This window comes from Cervus canadensis, chromosome 22 (assembly GCF_019320065.1).
Source record: "Cervus canadensis isolate Bull #8, Minnesota chromosome 22, ASM1932006v1, whole genome shotgun sequence".
Taxonomy (NCBI): domain Eukaryota; kingdom Metazoa; phylum Chordata; class Mammalia; order Artiodactyla; family Cervidae; genus Cervus; species Cervus canadensis.
The window spans coordinates 45,219,435-45,243,989 of NC_057407.1; the positions used below are offsets into that span (position 1 = coordinate 45,219,435).

The window sequence follows — 24,555 nt, forward strand, 5'->3', positions numbered from 1 at the left end:
GCCTGCCATTCTTTTAAGGAAATTGTGAGGCTCTACAGCCTGGGACTGAGTTGTATCATCTGTGCGTGGCAAGCATGTGAGTGATGGTGTTTGGGAAGCACACTGAGGATTGACTTGAATTGGTCTGGCCACACCACTGCTGGTTATACTTGAATTAAGCTTACTTAGGACATCAGACAGCAATTGCCTGAAGAACTGACTGTCCCTTATTCTCTACAAGACACCTTGTTGTGGCTCAGATGTTCAGTTGTGTCTGACTCTTTGCAACACCATGGACTGTAGCCCAGCAAGCTCCTCTGTCCCTGAAATTCTCCAGGTAAGAACACTGGAGTGGGTTGCCATTTTCTCTTCCCGACCCAGGGGTCGAACCCATGTCTCTTACATCTCCTGCATTGACAGATGGGTTCTTACCTGCCCCCTGTGTGCCAGACTCATGTAGTAATGTTATATGTAATAGGTTTATATCCTCCCTGGCCTTTTTTAATGCCAAGAAGTTAGCTGAATCCCTTCATCTCATTTAAGGTAATGCTATTAATATATTCCATTTAATATTACATACGGCTCACAAGTTGTCATTCCCACATTTTACATGTTTACAGCCTAGAGATCTCATCTGAGATCTGTTCTTAATATATCCAGTAGCTTCCTAAATGGGACCACAGGAATGCCCCGTGGTCCCCTCAAACTCAGCATGTCCAGAGCAGAGCTCAGCATCCCCCTCCCACACCATCCTCCTGCTCGCAAGCCCCACCACTCTCTTCCTGCCACGCAGACTAGAAACCTGGGAGTTATTCTTAAAATTTCCCTTTTCCATATTCCTCCTCCAGTCCTTCACCAAATCCAGTAGATTGTACCTCAAGCCCTACTGGTAGCACCTGGCTCAGTCTACCGTCTCCTCTTGTTCAGGCTGTGACAGCCTGGGGAACCAAGAAGCCAAGATGGCCAGGAGTGGGGCTGGTTGCCACCCAGCAGTGCCTGGAGTGGTGAGCTGTGGCCAGGGGCCAGGAGGACCGCAGGCAAAGGCAGAGCCCTACACAGAGAGGTCAGCAGCGACATGGTGGCAGAGGCGGGGCGCCTCTTGCTGTTAACTGAGCCCTCTGGGTGTCCCTGGTGGCTCAGCAGGTGAAGAATCCGCCTGCAGTGCAGGTTTGGTTCCTCGGTCGGGAAGATCCGCTGGAGAAGGGATCGGCTACCCACTCCAGTGTTCTTGGGCTTCCCTTGTGGCTCAGCAGGTGAAGAATCCGCCTGCAATGCAGGAGACCTGGGTTCGATCCCTGGGTTGGGAAGATCTCCTGGAGAAGGGAAAGGCTGCCCCCTCCAGTATTCTGGCCTGGAGAATTCCATGGACTGTGGAGAATTCCATAGTCCATGGCGTCACAAAGAGTTGGACATGACTGAGCAACTTACACTTCTGGGGACTTCCCTGGTAGTCCAGTGGCTAAGACTTTGCACTCCCAATGCAGAGGGCCTGGATTCGATCCCTAGTCAGGGAAGTAGATTCCACATGCCAGAACCAGGCATTCACATGCTGCAACTAAAGGTCCCACATGCCACAACTAAGACCCGGCATAGCCAAATATATAAATAAATATTAAAAAGAGAGAAAAAAGATCCCTCTGTAACATGCACACATAACGCCATAAATCTGGGAACCAAAAGGCTGACTGAGAATGTGTGCTGTCAGGGAGCTCGAGAGACCCTGAGGGAGGCTAGCTGGGCCTCGGGTTTGTTGCTCAGCTCCCCGCATGTGATACACGTCGCACACAAAGCTGCTGCCGTGGACCTGTACCTTGGGAGGAGAGTTGAATTGCAAGTGTGTCCCTGATGTGCACGTCCCTCTGTGTAAAGCTGTAGCAATCCCTTTCTGGAACCCTCGGCTTCTCTGCAGTGAGTTGGTACCCAAATGCCGGCAGGCAGGGTTGGGACGTTTCTTGGTGATGATAAGAAATGACCGTAGGTTGTAGAGGGTCTGGAGGGCCACTGGCCATCCGGGTGGGAGGAGTCCCACAGTGTGTGCTGTGTTTGTGGACGTGTCTCCTTGCTTACATGTGTTTGGAAAGGAAGCAGTGGCACGGTGCCCTTCACTGTCTAGGTGCTGGTTCGCAGGACTACCTTCTCTTTCCCAAGAGACGGTCATCTTCTCTAAAGGCTAATGTGCTAATGTGAAAAGGTCAGTATTCTGCCTTACATTATGCTTCAGAAGGCAAGATTAACAGCCAAGCCTCACAAAGTTTCAGACCTAGGATACTGCTACACATCTGTTTTCTGGGAGAAAGTCCCACCTTTCTGGTAGAGGCCAGGGGTTGAGGTAGAGATAGGGGAGAGGTGAGACGAAACGCCGAGCTACTGCTTACTGTCATCCCTCTTGGCTGTAGAGAGGTGCAAGCTGTTAAAAGGCAGATGTCTGATTTTCCATAATGTCTTTTTGAACCAAGGAAAGCAGGCAGCCCAGATTCCATCCATAGGCCTGAAGGCAGAAGGAGCCTTGACATTTATGAGCGGGGCCCCTAGGGTCCAGAGTAAGGACTTGAGGTGAGGCAGCCTGCTCTAAAGGCTCTGGCAAAGGTCATTACCTAGTAGTTCTGTTCTGAGTAAAATTAAAAACAGGGTATACACAAATGAAATGTGTATGTACTATAGCAAACACAATAATCAGTGAGTTCTCTCAGTGTAGAATTACTCATCTGTCATAGAAATCTCCTCTAGAATGAGACAGTTTATATAAAGCTCCTGGAAAAAGACATAGCCACTCCTTTATCACTTCTTATTTCATTGCATTCTTCCAAAGCACTGCAGACGTGTATCTGAGCCTCTTCATGCAGTAGTCGAAAGTCTTGTTGTTGTTTAGTCACTTAGTCGTGTCCAACTCTGTGACCCCATGGACTGTAGCCAACCAGGTTCCTTTGTCCATGGGATTTCCCAGGCCAGAATATTGGAGTGGGTTGCCATTTCCTTCTCCAGCGGATCTTCCTGGCCCAGGGATTGATCCAGTGGCTCCTGCCACATCTTCTGCATTGCAGATGGATTCTTTACTACTGAGTTACCAGGGAAGCCCCAGTCCAAAGCCTATTCATTCGATAAATATTTTAGATGTTATTCAAGCAGATGTGTGCATATAGAGATGGAAAACACAGTAGAATGGATTTGGTTTGCATCATAAAATGTGCATAGAAGTGCCCAGAAGAAGCGAGCTTGTGTCATTTGGAGTCATTTAGCCTGGATTCATCCTCCAGCTAAGTCATCCATTATCTGTGGGACTTCAGACACACTACGCAACCTCTCAGAACTTCAGTTTTCTCCCCTGAAAAATGGGGATAACCTCACCGTGTCTCAAGATGGTTCAGAAGAAAAAGTGCTTACCCCCCAGGGCCTGTCAGCATCAACATCATCCTGCCAGGGGCCGCCTGCGCTGTTGGTTTATCACACCCACACCCTCCCCTGTGGCCTGGGCTGGTGGCAGTGTGTGCCCTCTCTGTCACCACGCATAACTTCTCTTGGGGGCCTGCGGTTAGAGGCCTCCCCGGCCGCCGTCAGGTGTTGGACTGGTCTCCCTTAGCCAAGCTGACTAATCTCCAAGACCCCTTCCCCTCTCCTCTACCTGTTCAGGCACAGAAGTCCGGCTCAGGAGGGAGCACGCAGGCCGCGGAAGACCTGCTGCTGCTCGGCAAGCCTCTCGTAGACCTCGTCGGCCTGCTCATCCCGCTGGTAAGAGAGCTCACGCACCTGCTCGTGCACCTCTTGGGTCGTTGCTGAGGGCCAAGTGATTATGTTAGTCTCATGATGTCTTGAGTTTCTCTGCAGTTTTGATTCCTTTCAAAACTAGAACCAAAAGAAATGTCAGAACAGTGTTTAGCCTAGAAATACTAAATTTCTACTTTAAAACCCGGGTGACTTATGATTCATTTAAGTGGATATCTAGTAAGACTGAGCCTCAAATTCTTCTTCATGGGGGTGAGGTTAAAAAAAAATCAATAAATGAATTCCAAGAAGGAAGAAGAAATCCATTGTGGGGATCAATTCTCTTTCAGAAAGATACATTAGAGTTACTTGGCATGCAGGACTCCCCTAAAATGCAGAAGCACAGGCAGACTGCTGTCTCCTTAGAAATAGACTGAAATAAGTGAAATTACACAAGACACTGCACAAGACTACAAAGTATGTGAAAAGAACCCAGTGGAGGCTTGGAGTTTGGAGCAAATGAACCTCATTATCTGTTGGACTTGCATTTCCCTGAAAATTAGCAATGTTGAACATCTTTTCATGTGCCTATTGGCCATCTGTATGTCTTTGGAGAAATGTGTATTTAGGTCTTCTGCCCATTTTTTGCTTGAGTTGTTTTTTGTTATTGAGTTGTGTGAGCTCTTTATATATTTTGGAAATACAAATGGGGCAAATACAAATGAACAGAGGGAAGGCTAACCCAAATCATGCTCTCTTTATGGACGTATAAAAGATTCAGAACATCCTCATTAAATGTAACTGATGCAATATGTGATCTGTAGCATCACATCTGTAGCATTACATCAATAGCATATAAGATTTAAACAATAAAAGTAGCTCAAAGCAGATGAAGAATCTATTTCAGGTAAACTTTGGATTCTCTTTTTCACATATGTCTCTTATGGATGGATTTTGGTGTTTGCCACATTCTGAGATTTGCTTTCTTTTAACGGTTGAATTTATTCGAATTAGAGTTATTCTTAAACTTATCTTTAGTCTTAATTTTATTGTCTTATTGTGTATTTTCTTTCTAAATGTTTTCCTAAATTAGATGTAGGGTTTAATGCAAAGCAAAGGAACCTTTATCAGGACAAAGAGAAGCACTCTACAATGGTAAAGAATAAAATGCACAGGAATATATAACTATGAACTTTTTGTGTCAAATACAGAGCATAGAACTCTAAAAATGGAGAAGAACCAGAACATACAGGGAAAAATATTTTTAAAACACAGTAGTATTGAGAGACCTAACCTATCTCTCGGAGAAGGCAATGGCAACCCACTCCAGTACTCTTGCCAGGAAAATCCCATGGACGGAGGAGCCTGGTAGGCTGCAGTCCATGGGGTTGCTAAGGGTCAGACATGACTGGGCAACTTCACTTTCACTTTTCACTTTCATGCGTTGGAGAAGGAAATGGCAACCCACTCCATTGTTCTTGCCTGGAGAATCCCAGGGACGGGGGAGCCTGGTGGGCTGCCATCTGTGGGGTCGCACAGAGTCAGACACGACTGAAGTGACTTAGCAGCAGCAGCAGCAACCTATCTCTCTCATTGCTTGATGAATCAAGTAGATAAAAATGATAATGTAGATCAGGGGTTGACAGATGAGGCAATGTGGGCTAACTCCACCCTCTTTTTGTAAGTCAAGTTCTATTGAACACAGCCACACAAGCAGTTCATTTATGCATTGTCTGCAGCTGCTTTTGCATCTCAACGGTAGAGTTGAGGAGCTACAACCTGGACTCTGTAGCTCATAAGCCTGTGATGTTTACTATCTGACTCTTTACAGAAAAAGTTAGTTGACCCTTGGTATAGAGGATATGAAAACTATAATAAGATTAATAGAAACATATCTGTCTCTCTACCCTGAAAATTGAGACTGTACCTCCTTCTCGAATTTCTGGAAACACTTCACCATGCATTAGGTTAAAAGAATATCAGTAAATATCAGAAGAATATCAATAAGTAGGAATTGTATAGACAACATATTTTAACCATAATACACTTAAAGTAGAAAGAAAAATGAAAACAATTAAAAATGCACTGTTAACAAATATTCTCAATGAGCACAAAGATCTTATGATTGTATCTCTCTGGATCTCACCAAAAGACAAAAAACACATAGTGATTTAAACAGGAGAATTTCAATATAAAGACTCTTTAAACAGTAATTGGAGAGTAAATGTAAGATTTATAAAGAACACTGTAAGTTATTCAAACGCTGAGGGAGAGTACCCAAGGAAGGACAGACTTGAAGGGTCAAGAAGCAGCAGCTAGAACTGGACATGGAACAACAGACTGGTTCCAAATTGGGAAGGGAGTACATCAAGGCTGTATATTGTCACCCTGCTTATTTAACACATGTGCAGAGTACATCATGGGAAATGCCAGGCTGGATGAAGCACAAGCTGGAATCAAGATTGCCGGGAGAAATATCAATAACCTCAAATATGTAGATGACACCACCCTTATGGCAGAAAGCAAAGAACTAAAGAGCCTCTTGATGAATGTTAAAGACGAGAGTGAAAAATTTGGCTTTAAACTCAACATTCAGAAAACTAAGATCATGGCATATGGTCCCATCACTTCATGGCAAATAGATGGGGAAACAAAGGAAACAGTGAGAGACTTTATATTTTAGGGGGCTCCAAAATCACTGCAGATGGTGACTGCAGCCATGTAATTAAAACACTCTTGCTCCTTAGAAGGAAAGCTATGACCAACCTAGACAGTATATTTAAAAGCAGAGACATTACTTTGCTGACAGAGGTCTGTCTGGTCAAAGCTATGGTTTTTTCCAGTAGTCATGTATGGATGTGAGAGTTGGACTATAGAAAAATCTGAGCACTGAAGAATTGATGCTTTTGTACTTTGGTGTTGGAGAAGACTCTTGAGAGTCCCTTGGACTGGGCGAAGCAGATCACCAGCCCAGGTTGGATGCATGAGACAAGTGCTCAGGGCTGGTGCACTGGGAAGACCCAGAGGGATGGGATGGGGAGGGAGGATCGGGATGGGGAACACATGTAAATCCATGGCTGATTCATGTCAATGTATGGCAAAAACCACTACAATATTATAAAGTAATTAGCCTCCAACTAATAAAAATGAAAGAAAAAAAAAAACTTGAACTTTTCCACAAAAATAAAAACCATATTTGGGTGAAAAAAAAAAAAAAAGAGTCCCTTGGACTGCAAGGATATCCAACCAGTCCATCCTAAAAGAAATCAGTCCTGAATATTCAATGGAAGGACTGATGCTAAAGCTGAAACTCCAATACTTTGGCCATCTGATAGGAAGAACTGACTAACTGGAAAAGACCCTGATGCTGGGAAAGATTGATGACAGGAGGAGAAAGGGATGACAGAGGATGAGATGGTTGGATGGCATCACCAACTTGATGGACATGAGTTTGAGCAAGCTCTGAGAGTTGGTGATGGACAGGGAAGCCTGGCGTGCTGCAGTCAGTGGGGTTGCAAAGAGTCGGACACGACTGAGTGACTGAACTGACTGACCTCTCCTCGCAGGCCTCACTGGAGATAGTGTGACTGCAGCCCACAGGACAGTGGACAGATCTGCTGGGTTGCCCCAGCCAGAGCTGGTTAACAGTCCCTGGGCAAGCAGGAAGCAACCTTCACAGTGCAGGTGCATCGTAGCCAGTGGGTAAACACACAGGGGGAGGCAGGGTTCTGATGGTGGTGGGAGGCCTGGAGGGTATGTAGGGGGATCACAGGAGATAAACCCAGAGAAGAGGACAGACAGGGGAAGTGGAGATGCCAGTGCCCTGGAAAGCCTGGAGTGCGTGATACCCCTGGGGGTGGTGGGTGTGGGGGAACAGTGGATTTCTGATCACAGGCCAGGCTAGGATGGGGGCCACAGAGGGGCCCATACTGTGGGCCCACGGAGAGGTCAGGTCTCTGTCAGATGCCATCACATTTCACACTCTGGCCAACAGTACAGCTGCCAGAAGAAATAGGAGAGCCCCTTTTGTTGTTGTTGTTTGCTTGTTTTTTTTTTTTAAGATTAAAAAAATTTTTTTAATTGGAGGATAATTGCTTTACAATGTTGTGCCAATTTCTGCCATACAGCCACGTGAATCAGTCATAAGTATACACGTATCCTCTCTCATTTGAGCCTCCATTCTTCCCTCCCCAATCACACCCCCTCGGTCCTCACAGAGCGCTAAGCCGAGCTCCCTGTTTTATATGGCAGCTCCCCACTAGCTGTCTGTGTTACACGTGGTGATGTCTATGTCTCAGTTCTTCCCACCCTTCCCTTCCCCCAACTTTGTCCACTATTCCATTCTCTACGTCTGTGTCTCTGCGTCTGCCCTGCAAATAGATTCATTGGCACCATTTTTTTAGATTCCATGTATATGCCTTAATATACGATATTTGTTTTTCTCTTTCTTTCTTACTTCACTCTCTGTAACAGGTCTTAGGTTCATGCACCTCAGTTCAACTGACTCAAATTCATTCCTTTTTATGGTTGAGTAATATTCCATCATATATATTGTGTATATATATATGTATATATATACCACAACTTCTTTATCCATTCAACTGTCAATGGACATTTCAGTCATTTCTGTGTCCTGGCTACCGTAAATAGTGCTGCAGTGACCATTGGGGTACTTTCTGTGTCTTTTTCAGTTATGGTTTTCTTAGGGTATATACCTAGTAGTGGGATTGCTGGGTTATATGGTAGTTTTATTCCTACTCTTTGAGCGATCTCCATACTGCTCAATATCAGAAAAACAAACAACTATATCAAAAAATGGGCAAAGACCTAAACAGACATTTCTCTGAAGAAGACATACCAGCTGGGCAACAAACACATGAAAATATACTCAATATCTCTCATTATTAGAGAACTGCAAGTCAATACTATAATCAGGTGTCACCTCATACCAGTCAGAATGGCCATTATCTGAAAAATCTGTAAACAATAAATGCTGGAGAGGATATAGAGGAAAGGGAACCCTCTTGTACTGTTGGTGGGAATGTAAATTGATACAGTCCCTTCTGGCTGCAATGTGTTCCCTGAGATATTTTCGCCAGACTTTGGAACTCTGAACTCTTATTAATAGTAACTTAATCACACTTAGGTTCTAGTACGTTAGCCAAACATTTACCTAAAGTATGTGAACTCAGTTGTATACATACATATTTATCACTGAAGTCATTAGCTTTAAAAATAGCCTGCAACAAACATTCAATTTATCTTCTCTGGAAAAGATAATACACATTTATATCTATGTATAAAGTAAAGAAAAACAGACATAAGGCTATTGAGGGCCTCAACTGGAGCACGTACAGACCAAAGATAAATTTTACATTGGTTGTTAAAAAATGTAATAAGTTACAGAATGAGGTGTTGGAATTGCTTTCCCACAAGGAAAAATAAGCAGACTTGTAGTTTTCAGTGGACTTGGGTAATTGTAGAGGTATTTTGCCTAAAGGAAGGAGAATGAACTTGTTAGCTTTTGAGGTTCTTTTCAGATAGGGTCCTGTGAACGTAAGCATGCTTATCCTTCAGGGAATAGGAAACCTGTCAAACCATATGTATCCTATACCCTATGGGATCATAATGAACTGTGAGGATAAGACGGCGATTTCAAGTCTGTCTCGAGTATGTACTGGTTCGAGAATATGATGATTCGAGACTCTCTTCCCAGAAAAATGCCTAGGCTTACCTATATTCTCTACATAAAACATAATTTCAAGGGGATCTTTGAACCCTCAGTTGGTAACTATAGTATAAGATATGGCCAATCAAAGATGTAACAATTTGACTGTGTCTCCTGAAGAAAAGATAAATCAAAGTAATTGTTTGACCTGAATTTTTTTTTGTTTTGAAAAAATAGAAAGCCAGGCTGTACTTCCAGGATGAATTTTGTAACTAGGTAATTAATTGCTATTAAAAAAAAATATGCTACAGATTCCTCTTCCCTATATTAAGATAAGTATTTTCAAATTTGTAAGAGATAACTGGTCTTGAATTTTTCTTTGTTATATGCCAAAGTTGCCAGTCTTTAGCCTGGCTTATACTTTTCGTATTAGCCATGCCTTTCTCATCCACTGAAACACTGACTCTGCCGCTTGGGTAGGATTGCAGTCCTCATCTGATATCTCCACTATTGATCTCCTAAAATATTGGCTGGATAACTTTTTTTTTTTTTTTTTAGTGAAATGTCTGACAGTTCTTCTTGTAAACTTGTAGCCTCCTGACAAAAAATTTTTGAATTACAGAGATCCAACATATCCTCTGCAGTTGGTAATATACAAGATCCTCAACATACCTTCATAAGCATCCTGCCCAAGATCAAGGAGCAGCCACTGCGCACACAGACCTGCCAGTTTATCACACAGTGGTGGTGGTGTTCAGTTGCTAAGTCATGACCCAACTCTTTGCGACCCTGTGGGCTGCAGCATGCCAGGCTTCCCTGTCCTTCACTATCTCCTGGAATTTGCTCAAACTCATGTCCATTGAATCAGTGATGCCATCCAACCATCTCATCCTCTGTCATCCTCTTCCCTTGCTCTCAATCTTTCCCAGATCAGAGTATCTTCCTATGAGATGGCCAAAGTATTGGAGCTCCAACTTCAACATCAGCCCTTCCAATGAATATTCAGGGTTGATTTCCTTTAGGATTGACTGGTTTGATTTCCTTGCTGTCCAGGGGACTCTCAAGAGTCTTCTCCAACACCACAATTCGAAAGCATCAATTCTTTGGTGCTCAGCCTTCTTTATGGTCCAGCTCTCACATTCATACATGATTACTGGAAAAACCGTAGCTTTGACTATACAGACCTTTGTTGGCCAAGTGATGTCTCTGCTTTTTAGTATGCTGTCTAGGTTTGTCATAGCTTTCTTCCAAAGAGCGAGTATCTTTTAGTTTCATGGCTACAGTCATCATCTGCAATGATTTTGGAGCCCAAGAAAATAAAATCTGTCACTGCTTCCACTTTTTCTTTATCTTTCATTAAGTGATGGGACTGCATGCCATAATAAAGTTTTTTGAATGTTGAGTCAGTGCAATATAGAAAATTTTGTGCTATACTTCTAAGTTCCATGGGGCCTGTGGAGGGAATAACTAACTACATTATTTGGGGCAAGGAAGAAGGGCAAAATTTACCCTCTTAATCATTTTAAGTGCATAGTTCAGTGGTATTAAATACATTCATAATGTTGCGCAGTCATCACCACCTCTGTAATTCTTCTCATCTTTTAAACTTAAAATTCTACCTACTAAATAATAACTGTCCAATCCCCACTCCCCACAGTCCTTATCAACCACCATTCTATTTTTTGTCTCTGTGATTTTGACTGTTCTAATCACTTCATATAAGTAGAGTCATATAGCATTTGTCAGTTTGTGAATGGCTTATTTCTTTTGTCATAATATCCTCGAGGTTCATCTGTATTAGTATACATCAGAATTTCCTCCCTTTTTAAGGTGGAATAATATTCTGTTGTATGTCTAGGCCACATTTTGCTTATTGATTCATCTGTTGCTGGACACACTTGGGTGGCTTTCCAGTTTTAGCTATTGTGAATAACTCTACTGTGAACATGGATATACAAATATCTTTTGGAGACTCTGTACCAATTTTTTTTACTATACCCAGATATGAAATTACTAGATCCTATGGTAATTTTAAATAAGTTCTTTGTCCAGTTTTTAATTATGTTGTTTCTTTTTTGTTGTTGAATATTAGAAAGTCCCTGTATATTCTGAATGCTAATCCATTATCAAATATGTTATGAAAATACTTTATGACATTCTGTGGATTGCCTTTTTACTCTGCTGATATTGTCTTTGGATGGACAGTTTTAAGAACTTCATAAATTTTCATGATTTGCCTAATTTCTCATTTGCTGCCTGTACGTTTTGTGTCATATCCAAGAAATCACTGCCAAATCTGGTATCATGAAGTTTTTTCCCTATGTTTCTTCTGAGAATTTTATAGTTTTAGGTCTTACATTTAGCTGTTTCATTAACTTTGAGTTTATTTTTGTGTGTGTTGTTAGATAAGCGTCCAGCTTCATTCTTTTTGAATGTGCAGATCCAGTTTTCTCAGAACCATTTGTTGAAAAGATTGGTTTTTCCCATTAAATGGTCTTCATGCCCTTGTTAAAAAGTATTTAACTACATATGTGAGGGTTTATTTCTGGAATCTCTCTTTCATTGGTCTCTATGTCAGTCTTCATGCTGTTACCATATGTGTTTGATCATTGTAGAGTAAATTTTAAAATCTAGAAGTCCAGCTATGTTGTCCTTTTTCAAGATTGTTTTGGCTATTTTGGGCCATTTGAAGTTACATATGGATTTTTGGATGGGGTTTTCTATTTCTGCAAAAAACTTCATTGGGATTTTGAGAAGGATTGCATCAAATCTGTAGATTGCTTTAGGTAATATTGCTGTGTATTATTTTGCTTGATTTTCATATACTGAATCATCATTGCGTTCCAGGAGTAAAGCCCACTTGTTCATGGCATTTGATATTTTAATATGCTGATGAGCTTGGTTTTCCAGAATTTTGTTGAAGAGGTTTGCATCAGGGGTCATCAGGGTTATTCATCTGTAGTTCTATTTTTTTATAGTGTCTTTTTCTGGGATTAGAATCAGGATAATGCTGGACTCATGGAATATGTTAGATGTTCCCTTCTCTTCAAATTTTGGGAAAAGTTTGAGAAGAATTAGTATTAGTTCTTTTTAAAATGTTTGACATAATTCATTAATGAAACCCTGAAGTGTCTGGGGCACTAAGATCCTGCAAGCTGCAAGGTGTGGCCAAAAATATAAATAAATAAAAGGAAAAATAGACTTTAAAAAGTCACATTATCTCAGTTGGCATCTGGCATGAGCAGCTGAATTGGTGTTTGAGGTGTAGCTGAGGACCCTGGTTCCTCAGGCAGTAATGAATCTGCCTGCAATGCGGGCAAGCCGGGTTCAATCCCTGAGTCAGGAAGATCCCCGGGAGAAGGGAATGGCAACCCATTCTATTATTCTTGCCTGGAAAATCCCATGGACAGAGGAGCCTGGTGGGCTACATTCCATGGGTTGCAGAGTCAGACACGACTGAGCAACTGACACTGACTTTGTGTAGCCAGGGAGGCGGCCTTGTTTGTATGCCTCCACTTCCTCCTGGAGAGTCTCCGCTCTTTGTTCTGGATTGCAGAGACTTAATACTGATTCAGTCTCCTTGCTGGCTACAGTTCTGTTCACATTTTCTGCTTCTTTAGGATTCAGTCTTGGAAGATGTTGGGTTTCTGGGAATTTTTTCAAAATTGTTTTTGTAGAAATTGTTTAATTTGTTCTAAAACATTCATGGAATACAAAGAATCTTAGCATAGCCAAGGCAACTATCGAAGAAAATAAAGTTGAAGGGTTTAACACTACCTCATGTCAAGATGTACGCAAAGTTATTATAATCAAAATGGTGATGTATTGGTGGAAAGATACTTTTGAGGTTTGTGGATATGTTTCTTATCTTGATTGCTCTATGTTATAAATATGTACAGTTTCTTTGCCTGCCAATTATGCTTGAAGCAAACTTTTAAAACATAAAGTCCCTTTGAAGTTACTCTATTATTATCATTTCTTCCAGAATGAATTCTGCTGGTGATCTTTGTGTTCAGTGGTCTTCTTCATTTTAGGCTTCCTTTCTAGTCAGACTCATTAAGAGAAGTTATTTGTACTGTATGACGCTGCTGTTTCTTTTCTCTGCGCTAATGCCTTGCTATGACTGCTCTGGGTCCCCAGATTCCCATATTATGGTGATACTGGATGTGTCGCAAATCTAGACTCCGAGCCTGTCGAGGATTTGGCACAGGTTCTGTTGCTGCTGTTTTCAGTAGAGCAGCTTCATTTATTCGTGGAAGCCCCAAGGCTGGAACAGCTATTTCAGCTTCCTTTCGTGAACAGGGAACTCCAGCCTCCACTTCACGTTCTGGGCCTGACTTTTGTCCTAGCCCAAACACGGGCTCTGGCCCCAATTATATTGGTGTTCCTAGTTGCTGCTTCTAACAGCTTTTGAACCTCAGGCTTCTGTGTGTTTGTTTCATTTGTGGTCCACAAAGATATTTCTCTGTATCTTATTTTTTTTTCTTCTTTCAGTTGTTATGCAGTTGTTGGTGCAAAGTGTGAAGTCACACACTGTCTTGACTAGAAGTCGTTTGTCCATTTCCCAGCTTTATTACAAGCACTTTCAAAATGCTTGGCCACCACAAGCTCTCAATAAATAATTGTGGAGTACATGGATAAGATAAAACAAGTGCCAAAACCTAGTTACAAAACAAAATTGTAATATGAGCTGGTTTATGTCATGCTGTATGTGTGTGTGTATAAAGGACACCAGAAGAAGGGAGGGTAGGGTGATTTACACCAAAGATTTAACAGGGTATTTCTTGAAAGTTTTTTTAATTGAAATATTGGTTTAGGATGTGAGTCATAAAACAGAAAGGTTTCATGTAATGAGGTGGGACAAGGATCCTCCCGAGGGGGCACAAAACAGCGGACATTCAGCCTCAGCCTTGGAAACATTCTCCCTCAAGAGTGTCCAGAAGGTGGCCTTGGAGGGAGCTGATGCGCTGCACCAGTGGGGACCAAGGGTCTTCTTGCTGTGCCCAGAGTGTAGGGTGTGAGGCATGGAAGCTCAACAAGGAGGCTGCTTATCTGGCTCTTTCCACTCTCAAGATATCTGACATTCTCTCCATCAGATGGAGAATTGTACCTGGAGTGTAATTTTAGCTTCAGAATCTTGAGCATTTTTCCTAATACACTGTATCATTTTAGTAAAGAGTGAGGTGTGTTTTTTCCCCCTAAATTTAGGATTTGAAATCCAAGTCAGATCTGACAGGTAACTCCACTCTTCTTGTATGATTCAGAAGCAGGTATCTCTTCATCCTCTCTTCCAGTGGCCAGCTCAGTAGGAAAACTTCATAAATATTCACCAGCTCTGCAACTCAAGTTTCTCACAGTAGCTGCTACAACAGAATTCACTCTTTAATTCTGCCAGTAAAGGTCAACATACTGTTCTGTTCTGTGGAGACGATGAGCAATTTGGTTGGATTTCCTGTGGCAATAAATTGACCCTGTAGTGCTGTAATAAACTGTATTTCAGTCCTCCAAAATAAGCAGCTAGGTATGTCTCAACAGAGCATAAAAGTTCATTTTGAATTTAAAAATGTTGTTCTTCTACTTCGAGACTCAGGAAGTTACATGTCTTGGCACCTATGTTGCATCCATGAAATGATAAGAATAGTGATTTCTTTTAGGAAGAAAACAGGTGAATTTTTTTTTTTTTATGTGCAGAAAGGTTTTTTTTGAGGGGGGCATGATTTGCTAATCAATTCTTTTTAAAGATATTGTTCCCTTTTTCTTGCAGTACAGTTGATTTACAGCATCTTATCAGTTTCAGATGTACAGCACAGTGATTCATGTATACATATAAACTTTTTTCAGATTCTTTTCATCTGTAGGTTGCTACAAAATATTGAGTATAGTTCCCTGTGCTATACAGTAGGTCCTTGTTTACCTATTTAGTACTATGTATATGTTAATTCCCAAATTCCTAATTTATCCCTCCCCCTGCCCTCTTTTCCCTTTGCTAACTGTAACTTAGCTTTCTATGTCTGTGGATCTATTTCTGGTTTGTAAAGGTCATTTGTATCTTTTTCTTAGATTCCACATATGAGCAACAGCATGTGATATTTGTCTTTCCCTGTCTGACTTACTTCACCTAATATGATAAGCTTTGGGTCTATTCAGATTGCTACAGATGGCAATATTTCATTCTGTTTTTCAGAGTTGAGTAATAATCCATTCTTGATGCCCTTTTGAGTAGACATGTCACAAGCAGCAGCCCCTGGGCCTGCTGTCTAATTACTGTCAAAGAGCATGACTACCTGGCCCCCTTCCCAAGCAGGACATTTTGGGCAGACAGGCTCTAACATGTCCTTATACATAAATGGCCCAACACAGCCATTTGACACAATATATAAAGGCACCTTTTTCATCCAGTTTATTTGAAAGATTCACCAGAGAGTTGAAATGACCATTTGTTACCTGCTGCTGCTGCTGCTAAGTCACTTCAGTCCTGTCCGACTCTGTGCGACCCCATAGGTGGCAGCCCACCAGGCTCCCCGTCCCTGGGATTCTCCAGGCAAGAACACTGGAGTGGGTTGCCATTTCCTTCTCCAATGCATGAAAGCGAAAAGTGAAAGTGAAGTCGCTCAGTTGTGTCCGACTCTTAGCGACCCCATGGACTGCAGCCTACCAGGCTCCTCTGTCCGTGGGATTTTCCAGGCAAGAGTACTGGAGTGGGGTGCCATTGCCTTCTCCTTCAAGTCAGTAATTGGACCAGAGGAGTACTTCTGGCCCTTTCAAGTTCTATCATTCTAAAATTCACTCAAGAGATAATGAAAAATACTTGGTATCAGTAGCAGAAAAGGTGTAATATTTTTCCAGAAATATTCTCAAGGAGTCTTTGTTGCATGCAGTTCCATGTTCATTCTTGTAAGGTATCACTTGGGCCAGGAAGTAATTGTATTCATATTTAGTTCAAAGTTAGGATTTACTCTCACTTGAATCCTAACAATTTTAGACTCATCTTTGGGCCATGTCTACATGATCTGGTAAAATAGGTTGAGACGCATCGGCCTTGACTGATTGGAACTTGTGAGCATACTTCTTAGGAATGTGTCCCGTTGTGGATCGTGTGCCTGTGTGTGTCCCTTCTATTAGTTATTTTTATTTTCATTTTGATGTGATTCCCTAGGGTCATTACTAGTCAGGTTTCCATAATTTCTGTCTATCCTTGGAACTGAACCATGTCCAGGAACAATAGTGGGACCTCACTAAAGACTTGCCCTGTAGAATTCACTTCCTGTCATCATCCTGCCATCAAGAGCATGCCTGTTGGACTGTGTACTTTCAAGTGCAGTAGACAAACACTCATTTTACAGAGAAGTAAATGTGAGTATAAGCTGTTTGGTTGAGCTTTTCCTGTCTACTTTTCTGTCAGTGTGAATTGAAGGGTTAAGTTTTCAGCTCATAACCTTATCTTTTTTAAAATAAGTATGGTTTCACACATAATTAAAGATACACTTGAGGCAAAAATAGGAAACTCACATTTCATGTAAATGAAACCTCAAAGCTGTTTGGAATGTGGAGACCAAGATAATTACAAAATCCATCATGCAGAAACACTGCAAATACAGACAATTCAATGTGTTACCCAGTTATCAGTTTCTCTTCATTTGTCACTGAGAGAAAAACAGATTGAATGTTTGATAGCTAACCTCATTTTTCCTGTACTAGTAATTGTTTAAAAATCAAGTTCAGAACACTTTGAGCATTAACACTGGGAAAATATAAAGTACCAAAACGTAAAATAATAATAAAATAAAATAATATGTTTTTTATGCTGGAACCTCACATACGTGATGCCAAAAAGTGTGAATGAAAAACTAAAAAAAAAATTATTCTATAATCTTGATTTATGGGCAGAACAGCTCCCGTCTGAGTTTTTGTTTGTTTTTAAGGTGAAACATGGTTTCTCGCCTGCCTTTGAGGGTGTTTCTGGAGGAGATTAGCATTTGAACAGTAAACTCAATAAAGCAGATTGTCCTTACTGATGCAAATAGGCATCACTCAACTATTTGGTGGCCTGCGTAGAACAAAAAGGCAGAGGAAGGCACATTTGCTGTGCACTTGAGCTGGGATGTCCATCTGCTGCCGTCATACATTGGAACTCCTGGATCCTGAGTCTTCAGGCTCAGACTAGGGTTTGCACCGTTGGCTCCCCTGGTTTTCAGGGCCTTTGGATTTGGATAAGAACTATACCATCAGCTTTCCTGGGCTTCAGGCTCTCGGATGGCAAATCCATGGAACTTTTCAGCCTTTATAACCATGGGAGCCAATCCTTCATAATAAATCTTTTTCTGCATAATTATGTACCTCCTGTTGGACCTTTCTCTGGAGAATCCTATCAAATATACTAGTTGAAAAGGCTGTAAATTTAAAATTTTAATACGTATTGCCACATTGCCATCCCTAAAAGGTAGACTACCGTTTTCATTCTCCCCAAAAGAAAGGCTACCCGTTTCCCCACAGCCTTGCTGATACTGAATTTTATGAAATTACATCATTTTGCTTTTCTTGTAGATGACATTTTGTATGTCTTTGGTGTTTTGTATTTATTTAGTTTTTAATGTAATTTAACATCTTTGATGGGTTTGTTAGCCACTGGTGTATCTTTTTCTATAAATTCCTTTAGTGTATTCTTTGATGATTTATTTTCTGTTTAGTTTACTCTTTTCTGTTGATTTTTTAAGAATTCTTTGACTAGTAAGATGTTTATTATTTCGTCATAACAAATATACCTTTTATTTTCTTTCTGTATTTATAATTTTTTTGGTACTTTAGCTCTAAAGGTAATTTTCATTTAGTAGTCACTTTTATCAGTTTTTCTTTATGACTTTTGAGTTTTATGTCATCTTTTAAAGGCCTTCCCATTCCAAGAATATAAATATATTCATCTGTATTTTCTTCTGGTACTTTCTTGATTGATTTCTACCTTTTGGTATTTGGTTTAGTCAGGATTATTATTTTGTTGTAAGGAGTAGGGTGGACATCTATGTGGTAGTGTATTTGTAAAAGATTTCAAACATCACATACTATTAAGATTTTGTTTTGTATGCTTTGGCATATAATTGTTAGGTTAGTGGGAGTAGCACCTACATATCCTATGAAAATACTATTTCTTTGAATACAGTTGGTTCTATTTGTTCTTTGTACCACAATCATTACCTAATTGGGAGTAGTTTGTATTCTAAGAGACAATAGGAAAACATGTCCTGTGAAAATAGCATCTCTTTGACCTAATTGGATATCTTCCTAATAAAACTAAAGGGGATGAAACTGTAGTGATTCTTTTATAGCACAGGAAAGAAGGTGCGTAGTAGGAGAGCTGTTCTGATACGCCCCCGGGGATTACCAGGAGCGCCTTCCTTTGGCTTTGTGTGATCCTCCAGAGAAACTAGCATTTTCGGTGTGAAAAGACAGCTCTTCTCCGCTAATTCATCAAGTACAAATAGTCATGATCAAGACTTTGGGATGATGATGAAAACTCCATTTAAAGTCAAGAGGTGTTATGGATAACAACTGGACGTGTGTGTGTGTGTATGTACTTTATATCTACTTCAGTGTCACACTAGTTGCATTTTACTTGGTCAATGTTGGTCTTTAATGTCTAGGCCTCCTACAGTGTATGCTAGATTTTTAAAGTGTGGAAACTGCTATTGCTTTGTCTTCCAGGGGGCTAATAGCCTAATGAGACTGAACTCTGGATTTATAGGTAATAGCAACAAAAAGGGAAATGGTTACATCTCTTAAAGGGAGAGACAAAACTATATTAGCTGATTGATTGGACAGTCATTGTGAGGCTGTCTGGGGCTTCCCAGGTGGCACAGTGGAAAAGAATGTGCCTGCCATTGCAAGAGAAGCAGGAGATCCGGGTTAGGTCCCTGAGTCAGGAAGATCTCCTGGAGGAGGAAATGGCAACCGACTCCAGTAGTCTTGCCTGGAAAAATTCTATGGACAAAGGAGCCTGGTGGAATACAGTCCATAGGGTCACAAAGAGTCAGACACAACTGAACACACATGCACATGAGGCTGTTTGGCAAGACACGTGGTATTTCCATGATGCAGTTGGGTCATCTCTGAGCACCCATTCATTTAATTGTGGTTGGGTTGGCTTCATTGGTTACCAGATGAAAGGCTTTGGGCAAGTTAGTAAGTCTCCATTCCCATGTCAAAAAAAGGAGGAAATTTTAACACCTCATGGGGTTTTAGGAAAGCTAAAGGAACAATGTGTGAAGAACTCTTGTCACAGCACTTGGCACATAGTAACTGTCACCATCACTGTGTTCTTTTCTCTCTCTGTTATACTGATGGTGGTCTTATCTTTATTACTCAGGAATATATTAAACATGCGGTGAAAAACCATCATGGCTACCACCTCCAAATGTAATTCCCAGATGCCTTTAGAAATGAACTGTATTTAAAAGATGAGCAGTAAATACTCTTGAGTTTGTTTTATTTTTGCCACCCCCACCCCAAAAAAAAACCTCTTTGATTTTATACAAATTCAGAAAGCCTGTCTGCGCATCATTTTGAAGCAGAAAAATAATGTTGATATTTAGTAGTATGGATATTTAGCCATGACTGTGATGCAGTGAAGTTAACAGTTTTGATAACGATGTTTGGATTTTTTGTTTTGTTTAATGCCTGCAAAATTATCCTGCCTACGGCTCCCAGAGGCCCTTCCCATACAGCATGTTCTGTAATCATATTACTGATCTAATAAACATCTATCTCTTACTGTAATAAACTCTCTTTGTGAACAGCCTCATTAATGTGCTGAAATAAGGGACCCCAGGGTATTTCCAGCAATTTCACTGTAGCTCTAAAGTGAGCTGGCCTGACGGCACTGTTGGTGGGAAAACTACCCTTCAGCTCCAATGAGTGAGTCTCCTGCAGGGTCACAAATCACAGACGTGCAAGGGGCAGAGCCTCCCAGTAAAGCTGCTTTAGGGGCAGCAGAATCCTACAGCGCAATACTTCAGACCAACAGCCTCACTTTCATTTTAATTCTGGATCAGTCTCTTTGAATAAATGAACCATTAGTTTGTGAAGCTGAGACTTTGCCGTATGGAATTTATGTGCATTGTCTGGATAATAAAGCCATAACTATGATTAACCAGTTTTATGCAGAGAATTTTCTTCTTCCAGTTGTAAAAATTGCCTGGTTTGGTAAGTTTTTACTTTTAGGAAGTGGTTTTTAAATTTTATTAGCTTGGTAATTTTACTATAAAATATCCGTTCATTTATTGGAAATAAAATCCATTTTTAGAGATGAATGTATTATCGCCTATGAGTTTTCCTTTGGAGTATATTCTCTACTTCAAACCTCTACTATTTAGATACAAGCTTTGCAGAAAGGGGTTATTTTAGCATAAAGAGGACTCCAGGTATTTTTCAATATCCTGGAGTCATCAAACAGTCATTTTTGCAGAATTCTAAACTATAATTCTATAATGCATTTTAAAAAATTCAGATCTCTTTCTGCATTATTTGATGGTCATAAAAAAGTATGACGGTCTGTTGCAGAAACTATTATATGCTATCTTAGTCCGTCTTAACCTTCTTCAGCCTTTGTCATTTGTTATAGTGAGTCTTGGATTTGCCTTTTGTCATTTAGTGAAGGCCATTACAGAGGGTACCCAGGAAATTGCCCCTTTTTAAAATTTTAGGGATATTTATTTTTCTCTTTCTGATTTACTTCACTTTGTATAAACAGTGTCTAGGTTCATCCATGTCTCTACAAATGGCCCAGTTCGTTCATTTTTATGGCTGAGTAATGTGTACCACACCTTCTTTATCCATTCCTCTGTTGATGGACATTTAGGTTGCTTCCATGTCTTGAATATTATAAATAGTGCTACTATGAACATTGAGGTGCCTGTATGTTTTTTGAATTATGGTTTCTTTCAGTATATGCTCAGGATTAATGCATATATGTGGAATCTAGAAAAAAAATGCATAGAAGATCTTATTTGTAGAGCAGAAATAGAGACACAGATGTAGAGAACAGGTATATGGATACCGAGAGGGAATGGAGGCAGTGAATTGGTGGACTGGAGTTGACACATATACAGTCTTGATACTATGTATAAAATAAAATAGATAACGGATGAGAACATACTATATAGCACAGGGAACTCTGCAACATGTGACTTATGTGTGTCCACTTAACATATCACTCTACTTCACTCCCAAAATTAGATGTAATTATTTTATATTGTTAGGTTAATTATGTTCCTATTATGGCTTGCAATTGTAATTATCTTTTATTTTTTGTCTGGCTATTCATTGTGAAAACTAATAAGCATCTTTTACTATTGTGATTATGTAACTATTATTCTTGCCTGGAGAATCCCAGGGAAGGGAGCCTGGTGGGCTGGCGTCTATGGGGTCACACAGTGTCGGACACGACTGACGTGACTTAGCAGCAACTATTATTCATTTTAATACCATTGCATCGTGATTGGTCAACCAGAATATAATAGAATTCTGTAACGTAAAACTACGATTTAATAGAGCCTGTAATCACTTTTTAAAATTCAGATGCACATTAGAATTATCATTTAATTTTTCTGAAAAATATAAAATGCCCAGGTGTTGTTTTTTTTCTCCAAATCTCCAGATGTGATTTAGTTTATGTTTTCAAATTTCTTTTTTCAGTTGTTCTTTCTCAAGCCTTTATCAAGTGTAGTAAGCAGAAAAGCTTTTGTGTACATATATATAAATAATATGTATAATAAATATATTTTAGAAAACATGAAGTTTTGCTCAGTGAAAAAATTTATGACATTTTGGTTCCACTTGTTTAACTAAGTATGACTAGAATGCTAGATGTCTAATTTGTATTCACTCAAAATTTTGATACAATTCCATTTACTCTGGCATCTAGTATTACTGCTAAAGTCTAGAAGGCTTATGGAGAAGGAAATGGCAACCCACTCCAGTATTCTTGCCTAGAAAATCCCATGGACGAAGGAACCTGGTAAGCTACAGTCCATGGGGTCATAAAGAGTCACAAAGATTATTTTAGGGATTTTTAAAAAAAATTTTCAATGAGGCTTGAAACTTCTAATCCAATTCTGAAAATACAAGAAATACTATGTTGTTAAAAAATTAATATGTGATACAGTATTAACTAAAGTACAGATTTTTCTTCAAATTTCACAAAATTTTATGCTAGTGTCCATTATTTGTTTTCATACCTTATTTAAGAGTCCACATTGTATTTGGTTGCACTGAGCAACTTCAGCATGCAACAAAATCTGGTAAATTCTCTTTTCATTTTTATTCTGTTACACATTATTTTCTACTTTTCCTTATTATGGTTTCTTAGATACTCCCATCATTTAAAAGTAGACATTTAATTTCCAAATACTTGGTGTTAAGTATCTTTGATATTAATTTCTCATTTAAAAGCTTTCTTCTCTGTAGTTACCCTCTGGGTTTTTTCAGTGTTCTAACTTTATTGAGGCTTTTAATGGCTAAGTCAAAGATCTCTCTTGGTAAATGTCACATTGCACTTGAAAATATGTGGGTTATTTTCACATATTGTTTGATACAGATTTCTACAGAATTCCACAGTGATAAGAGAGCAGACTCTGTATAATTTCAATACCTTTAGACTGTGACATTTTTGCACCTTGTTTTATGTCCCTGGTTGTATTCCAGTGTCTCCTGGTTTATCATCCATGAGAGTTTGAATGAAATTTGTATCCTACTGGTGTGTTAAAATGGTATGCTGTGCTATGCTTAGTTGCTCAGCCGTGTCTGACTTTGCAGCCCCAGGGACTGTAACCTGCCAGGCTCCTCTGTCCAGGGGATTCTCCAGGCAAGAATACTGGAGTGGGTTGCCATGCCTGCTTCCAGGGGATCTTCCCAACCCAGGAATCCAACCCATGTCTCCCGCATTGCATGCAGAGTCTTTACCATCTGAGCCACCAGGCAAGCCTGTGAAAATTGTATAAGTCTTAATAATGTTGAATTGGTTCATTGCTCTTTGGGTCTACTCTGTCCTTCTACTTTTCTGTCCATTCTACTAAGTTTTGAGAGTTTGATACTGAAACTTCAACTAAAAATCTGAACTTATCTACTTAAAAAATAACTAATATATAGTGGAACTATGTGTGACTTTGCTCTATGTTTTACAAGTCTCCCTCAAATATGTGATAATACTTTCGATAATTTAAAAAATCAAAAAGAAATATAATTTAGAAAAACAAAAATTCAGTCAAGGGTCAAGGATTGTAAAAATGCTCTAGGAGACATTCAAAGAACAAAAGTTCAAAAAAGAAAACCATAATTAAAGAATATAAAAATCCAATAAAAAGACAAAATAGCATATTGAGCAAAGCTAAATGAATAATGAAGATGATGATGTCAAGAAAACTTTTTTTTACAAAGGTCAAAGAGAAAAGGCAGATTGCCAATCAACATTCCAATCATTCTGACAGTGGATCATTCAGGAATATTAATAGAAACCAGAAGATGATGGAGTCCTTTATAAAAGATCTGAGAAATAATGATGAACTTTGAAGTATCTGTTAAACTAAATAATCATTTTCACACACACACACACACACACACAAGACATTGTTACCACTAGACCTGCAACTTAAAAAACAGTTACTGATAAACTCAGTATACTGGATAAATCAGGATTTGGAGGAGAGTTAAGGGTATGCAGAGGAGCTTAAAACTGCATTTGTTGGATCATCAGTAATTATCTTGCTATACTCTATAGATCTTTATGTTTGAGAGACTTCATCTCAATTTAAAAAGTGATTATAATATAAGAAAATAGATACTAAAAACACCACAGTGTTATTAATGATGATATAAGAACACTGTCTCAGAATTTAAAGGAAAAAGAAAAGAAAAGTAGATCAGGGGACTTCCCTGGTGGTCCACTGACTAAGACTCCACACTCCCAATGCAGGGCGCCTCGGTTCCATCCCTGCTTGGGGAACTAGATCCCACATGCTGCAACTGAAGAGTCTGCATGCTACAACCAGAGTAAAAGTGTTAGTCGCTCAGTCGTGTCCAACTCTTTGTGAACCCACGGACCCCTGCCAGGCTTCTCTGTCCATGGCATTTCCCAGGCAAGCATACTGGATTAGGTTGCCATTTCCTTATCCAGGGGATCATCCCAACCCAGGGATCGAACCTGGGTCTCCTGTGTTGAAGGC

The 24,555-nt window shown here is 40.1% G+C and overlaps 1 protein-coding gene and 1 non-coding gene across 4 annotated transcripts in view; both read left to right on the forward strand.

Moving 5' to 3' along the window:
* The window catches only part of ULK4 (unc-51 like kinase 4), a 502,923-nt gene that overhangs the window by 327,097 nt on the left and 151,271 nt on the right, over window positions 1-24,555 (forward strand). For 2 of the 3 annotated variants that reach the window (XM_043443375.1, XM_043443376.1), the window contains one exon: window positions 3,607-3,705. The exons of the other annotated variant lie outside the window; for it this stretch is intronic. In XM_043443375.1, coding sequence (XP_043299310.1) covers window positions 3,607-3,705 — 99 coding nt within the window. The remainder of the gene's footprint in view (window positions 1-3,606; window positions 3,706-24,555) is intronic. 3 annotated transcript variants of the gene reach the window in all.
* Window positions 1,421-1,493, forward strand: TRNAG-CCC. The gene has a single exon. It is a non-coding gene; the product is annotated as a tRNA-Gly (tRNA).